The following is a 6,970-nucleotide window of genomic DNA, read 5'->3' as shown; positions in this document are numbered from 1 at the left end:
TCCTCCCTCTGCCCTCGGGCTGGGGCTCAGTCCTGGGGAAGAAGAAACCCTCAGCTGGGGTGATGCCCCTGTCTCAGAGGGGAGAGAGTGTCCCTGGGTCTCCTGATCCTCATCACAGTGACTGCACTGACTCTCCCAGGGTCAGCCTTCTCCCTGGACAGTTCCCAGTCTGTCTCAGGAGGGAAGGAGACAATTTCCCCCAACTTAACAATGGCGGCTCCCTTCAGTCAGATTGTAGCCTCTGTCAGCCATGGCCTCTCCCAGGCCAGGTTCTCTGTCCACACCCACTGTCTGTGAACACTGACTCCTGTCATGCTGAGTGTGTCAGCCCTTACACATCAGGACCGGAAGTCTCCTTTACCTGATGGGAGACATGGGCTCCCTACACTAGGCTGGTTCCCCAGATTCTAGAACTTTCCAAAGAATACATTCTCGCATCCCTCCCTGTCTGTGGGGTTTGCATCACTTCAACAACCCAATTCCATCTATTCCTAGAGTGGTGAAGGTCACATGAGCCCTCATTGGGGTACCCTGCAGAAATACTAAGTTGTGGGATTTCTTTTTTTTTTCTCTTTTGTTTTTCCTTTTCATTCTTTCTTACTTTCTCTTTGCTTTACTTTTTTTTTTAAGGCATTTTTGCTTCTGGTCAGTTTTTGTCTGCACTGGAGTGATCCTGTTTCTCCATGCCCTTGTATTATCGTTTGTATCAGTCTCCACAGGTGCCACGGAGATTGCTAACCTGGATAATTAGAGAAGTTAAATCAGGGTTCTCATTAAAGGAGAGATTCTTGTGAACTTAGACTGTTTCCTGTCAGAACTAAACATCCAGAAGCCTCCTGCTCTTCCTCTGCCCCCACAAGTTACAGTGCTCCCCCTAGTGAAAAGAAATGGGACTTTCTGAGAGACAGAGTCTTCTGCAATCCAGAGCTGGAGTGAGAGGGAAGATCCACACACCCTGTGAGCCCGCTGTGTTCCAGTGAGTGCTGCACTGGGGTCCACAGCACACTCCAGGGATCCTGTGTAACAGACCTGTATCTTGTGGTCCAGAGGCAGGGGCTGGGAGACATTTTCTCTGGCTGAGTGTCAGAGGTTCACCACATTTCTGCTACACACTTTGGGATGGGTGTTCACTTGGACTGACAGTTATACTGATAAGGCAGACGACAACAGTGGTTGACTCTCAGTGGTGGCACCCTTCCAGTAGCATATGGCCCTAATTTCTAATATAGATATGAACTCAAACACATGATAAATTACTTATTTTCCATTTTATTTGTCATTCTTTGACTACCTGTCTCATGCAATAGAACATCACATAAGGACGGCCATGCTGACCCACTGGCTCATGTGGATTCCCTCTTAGCTTCTGAGCCCCCAGGGGAAATGTGCAGTTATGTACTGAGGGGACCAGTGCCACCTTCTGGTCACTTGTGCAATGACAGTTGAAGTGTCAGACACATAGTTCAGTGTCATCATTGATTTAACTGTATCTTGTGTAGATTTCAGTTTGTCTAGTTAATTGTGGGATTTATTAAATCTTCCACACAGATCCCCCAAAGGCACATGTGACCCATGACCCCAGATCTGAAGGTGAAGTCACCCTGAGGTGCTGGGCCCTGGGCTTCTACCCTGCTGACATCACCCTGACCTGGCAGTTGAATGGGGAGGAGCTGACCCAGGACATGGAGCTTGTGCAGACCAGGCCTTCAGGGGATGGAACCTTCCAGAAGTGGGCATCTGTGGTGGTGCCTCTTGGGAAGGAGAAGGATTACACTTGCCATGTGCAACATGAGGGTCTGCCTAAGCCCCTCACCCTGAGATGGGGTAAGGAGGGTGTGGGTGCAGAGCTGGGGTCAGGGAAAGCTGGAGCCTTCTGCAGACCCTGAGCTCGTCAGGGCTGAGATCTGGGGTCATGACCTTCACTTTGTTTCCTGTCCCTGTCCTTCCCAGAGCCTCCTTCATCCACCAATTCAAACATGATAATCCTTGCTGTTCTGGTTGTCCTTGCTATGGCCATCATTGGAGCTGTGGTGGCTTTTGTGATGAAGAGGAGGAGAAACACAGGTAGGAAAGGGCAGGGTCTGAGTTTTCTCTCAGCCTCCCTTAGAAGTGTGCTCTGCTCATTAATGGGAAACACAGCCACACCCTGCATTGCTACTGTCTCCAACTGGGTCTGCTGTCAGTTCTGGAACCTTCTAGTGTCAAGATCTTCCTTGAACTTTCATAGCTTTTCTTTTCACAGGTGGAAAAGGAGGGAACTATTCTCCAGCTGCAGGTTAGTGAGGGGGACAGGATTGTCCCACAGCCATTGGAGTGAAGCTGGGGATGATGGGAGCTCTGGGAATCCATAATAGCTACTCCAGAGAAACCTTCTGTAGGTCTCATTTGTACCTTGATATGAATACATACACATACACATACATATAAATTTGTCTTGTTTTACCCTAGGCAAGGACAGCTCCCAGAGCTCTGATATGTCTCTCCCAGATTGTCAAGGTGACACTCTGGGGCCTGACTGGGGAGGGGCAATGTGGACATGATTGGGTTTCAGGGACTCCCAGAATCCCATGTGAGTGGTGGGTTGTTGGAATGTTGACTTCACAGTGATGGTTCATGACTCTCATTCTCTAGCATGAAGACAGCAGCCTGGAGTGGACTGCGTGACAGACAGTGTGTTCAGGTCTCTCCTGTGACGTCCAGAGCCGTCAGGTTTATTTAGACAACAGTGTCTGATGTTCCCGGTGATCCTGTGGGCTCAATGTGAAGAACTGTGGAGCCCAGCCTGCCCTGCACACCAGCACCCTGTCCCTGCACTGCCTGTGTTCCCTTCCACAGCCAACCTTCCTGGTCCAGCCAAACACTGGGGACATCTGCTTCCTGTCAGCTCCATGCTGCCCTGAGCTGCAGCTCCTCACTTCCACACTGAGAATAAGAATCTGAATGTGAACTTGATTGTTAACATCTTGACCTGAGGGTTGATTGCTTGTTAAATTGATGGCTTGAGAATACTTAGAGGTTTTTTTTGTTTTGTTTTGGTTTTTTTGTTTTTAAGAAATAAATGCCAGATGGAGAACCTTCCAGAATCTGTGTCACTATACTGTGTGTATCTCTTGGGATAGGATGAGGCTGTGCACAGGTGTGCTCAGTCCATTGTGATCTTTGATGGGGTCACTCCTGGGCTGTGTCACCACAGGACTCTGTTCTCTCCATCACTATGAAGCACATGCTGAGAGTCTGTGATCACAAGGACACAGGGATGAGAGATGAACAGACAGATCATATCCTATACCTGAGACCCTGAGCCTGGTCCTGTTCCCAGGATTCTGTGTCTCCAGAGATAAAGATCAGAGACCCCAGTGGGGATCCTTCGATGTGCTGGGTGCACAAAATAAGTCACTACATTTCCTCCCTTCCATTTGTTTTAGCTACTAATGATGCAGTCTTGTGCTGCCCTGGGCTCTCCCTGTAGCCATGCTACTCTGGTGATTTCTGCTTCTTTCCAGTGTCTTTTACAGGATTCTCAGGTACAGGATGTCTTTTTCTGTTGAACTCTCAGGAGCAAATCCACATCTGATTATTGGCTTAGATTTTTCTTTCTATTTTTTCTTTTTCTTTCTTTCTTTTTTTTTTTTTTTAGCATAGAATAGAGTTTATTCAGGGCATGGGGAGGGGAGTCAGGAGGGTAGTAGAGGCAGAGAGCGAGAGAGAGAGAGAGAGAGAGAGAGAGAGAGAGCAGAGAGATAGAGACAGGTCAGCCATGACCATGTAGAGAGAGGGGGAAGGGAAAGGGGGAGGGGCAAGGGGCAGAGAAGGACCTGCTGGCAAAAGATCAAGGGAGAAAGAGAGGGCTTAGATTTTTCAAAACCTATTTTTAGTAGGGGTTCTTAAATGTTTAACCTCTCTTCAAGCCCACCACCCACAGGAAGTAGTGGAAAAGAAAGGTTATTAGGATAGGGGGGAAGCAGACCTGTTTAGAAATGGTTCTTTGGATCAAATCCAGTTTGTGTTGTCAGGATATCAGCAGTTCAGTTCCCAAGATTCAGCAACTGCAGTTTGATCCAGAAGAAGCCAGGAGTCTCAGCTGTTTGCTGTTTAGAAGTAGTTCCTTGGGGCAATTTCAATCTCCAACTGACAGGATACCAGCAGTTCAGGTCAGTAGTGTCAGGATAGCAGACACGAATCATCAGCTGGGGCACAACCCAGGAGAAACAGCCAGGCCTCCACTGAATCAGCATGAGTCAGTAAGAATGACCAGGATCAGCAGGGACACCAGGAGAAGTTCTCTGCCATGACTCTCTCAACAAAGCGAAGATCAGCAAAGATGAAGACAGGAAACCAATTTAGCATTGCAAAGCCAGCTATGCAAGCCTGCCATCACTGTCCACTGTGTCCTGTTATACTCCTTCCAAACATCACCCGTCCTCACATGAGTCTTGCTTCAGCAAAACACCACAAGAGTCTGTCTTAGCAAAACTCCACTTGAGTCTGTATCAGAAACTTCCACTTCACTCTGCCAATCAGCCCAACTCTGCAGAAGCAGCAAGAAGCTGCCAGAACATCACCAGAAGATTTTTGGTGCATTTCTCTCTATGGAGTCACGAGAAACAATGACCAATAAACAATGGTAAGGCTTACCAATACCATGCAGCCTCGGATACTTTCTGCTGGTTTTATTTATATTCCTTCTAAACACCATGTGTCCTTTCACGTGTCTGCTTCAGCAAAACATCATTTCTCCTGTGTCTGCTTATAAAACATCATTTGACATAACTGACTTTCCAAAGAAGCCAGAAGTCTCCACTTCCAGAACAGGGATGCTTCTCTTTCTGTAACTTGGGTACCGCCCCCTGAACCTTTCATACTCCTGGATTATGTTATTTTTTAGCAGCTTGTGTTCTGGAGTAAATTCCTTGAAGTCTCTTAATCTCTGTTCCCAGCTCAGTGAACCTGTGGCTTGCAGCCCTGACTTGGGCTTGAAGGATGCTGTATTCAGCATAGTCTGTCTTAAAGTCCTCTTCATAAGCCTGTTGTGGCTCTGCATTGTGGATGACTCTGTATTCCAGGAGACAAAAGTCCTGCTCATAGGCCTGTAACCATTTAAATAACCTAATATTTATAGCACTAAAGACAGCAGGGGCCGGGTGGTGGTGGCCCACGCCTTTAATCCCAGCACTTGGGGGGCAGAGGCAGGCGGATTACTGAGTTCGAGGCCAGCCTGGTCTACAGAGTGAGTTCCAGGACAGCCAGGGCTACACAGAGAAACCCTGTCTCGGGAAAAAAAAAAAGACAGCGGAGCCTTAAACTGAGGTAAAAACCTTCCAGCTCAGTGAAGAAACTTTATTTTCTTAACTGTATAGGAGATATCTATTACAAGCCTGATTCTACAACTAAACTGCCAGCTCTTCAGAAATCTCTCTGTGTGTCAATCTACCAAGCTGGTCTGCCTTTCTGTTGAGTTCCTCCAAACCCAAAAGTGCTTCCTGTCTTTCCTGGATTTCTGTTTTACCTGTGTCCTGCCAGATGCTTCTGGTGTTCCTCCAAGCCCAAAAAGGAAATCCCCATCACTTACCCGGAGCTCCTGCCATAGAAGCTCTTCCAAGCTGAGAAAGCCATGTCACTGGAATGTGATTTTTCTGCTCAGGGATTGCTAGCTTTTTTTCACCACCTTTTCCCTGGCATCGGGCCCATGGGTTAGAGTAGGAAGTCCTTCCCAGATGCGGCTGACTTTTGCTGAGATGTCATTTCTGTGGGACTGCAGGGGACGGGAGGGGATTGGAGAGGTTTTACCACCATGGACAGCTCCTGTGACACCTGCAGGCTGAGGAGATGTAGTGGATCCGCCATTTTAACAGGAGCCCTCGTTTTGGACAGCTCCTGTGGGACATTTTACTGAGGTGGCCCATAGGTGGATCAGGAAGAAAGGGCCTGCTGCCACTTTGACGGATTTAGCATTAGAGACTACAAGAAACCAGGATAAATCCTTTCTCCCTAAATGTGTCTTGTCAGATATTAAGCCACAGTGATGAAAAATGGAACTGTATTGGATACGTTTCTATTGCTGTGATAAAACATCATGTCCAAGGAAACTTACAGAAGGTTTATCTGGGGATTAGGGACCCAAAGAGTTAAGAGTCCATCAACATCATGACAGCAAACACCAGGCATGGCAGCAGGAACAGCTGAGAGCTCACACCTCCAACCATGCCTCCCATCCCCAGTGACATACTTCCTCCAGCAAGGCCACACCTCCTAAGCTTCCCCAAACAGTAACAACTGGGAACTAAGTATTCAAATGACTGAGACTATGGGGGTCATCTTATTCAAAGGACCACAGTAACTAACACAGACAGTGACACCAAGCTCCCAGTGCAAATATGGGATCTTCCAGGTATAGTGCCAGGGAAATGTTAGCAATCCCCCAAAACCAGACAGGAGTAGATCCGATGCAATCACAGTAGGGACTTTTTATTAGAGCTAGCTGAGGCCAGCACACTGCATCGTGCAGGATGTTTTCGGTGATGAGGAGCCCCGAATATCTATGGAGCAAGGCTTTATAGTAAGCAGCAAGTGGGGGGGTGAGTGTGAAGCATCTAATTGGAAAGTTTCTATGGCCTTAACATAATTAGCTGGTGCTGGGAGTCATATCATAAACCTAAATTTCTGCTTCCCTCTGCACTGGTGGTCATTAGACAGGGGATGGGCTTGTAACTTGGGAGTGCAGGTTTGTTGGAGGTGTAACCTGGAGACACAGGTCCTGTTGGGGATTAGTCTAGAGACTGAGCTAGGCTCTGGTTTTGTTGGGAGGTAACTTGGAAAGTAATGCTAGCTGCTGGTCTGTTAGTTTGCCTGAGTTCAGGTTCTCTAAAATGGAGTCTGAATTTAAAAGATTTGGCCTCTCACAGGTGGGAGAGGCTGACACTGCCACAGGTGGGACCTGGGCAAGAAGGCTTGGTTCTCCAGAGTCACCTAA

General features: G+C 47.7%; 1 protein-coding gene across 1 annotated transcript; it reads left to right on the top strand.

Annotated features, from left to right (window-relative positions):
- Positions 1–1,535: 1,535 nt before the first annotated feature.
- LOC114635377 (H-2 class I histocompatibility antigen, alpha chain-like) lies at positions 1,536–3,083 on the top strand (the record flags this gene model as incomplete). The annotated part of the gene is made up of 5 exons (XM_028783997.1): positions 1,536–1,824; positions 1,951–2,064; positions 2,243–2,275; positions 2,449–2,496; positions 2,632–3,083. Coding segments are annotated over 5 exons (489 nt in total), but the record flags the coding sequence as incomplete, so codon positions are not given.
- Positions 3,084–6,970: the final 3,887 nt, after the last annotated feature.

The sequence above is a fragment of the Grammomys surdaster genome, unplaced genomic scaffold (assembly GCF_004785775.1).
Source record: "Grammomys surdaster isolate TR1022 unplaced genomic scaffold, NIH_TR_1.0 101782, whole genome shotgun sequence".
In the NCBI taxonomy this organism is placed as follows: Eukaryota; Metazoa; Chordata; class Mammalia; order Rodentia; family Muridae; genus Grammomys; species Grammomys surdaster.
Note: the sequence above shows the minus strand (reverse complement) of the source record. Positions and strands in the feature narration are given on the sequence as shown.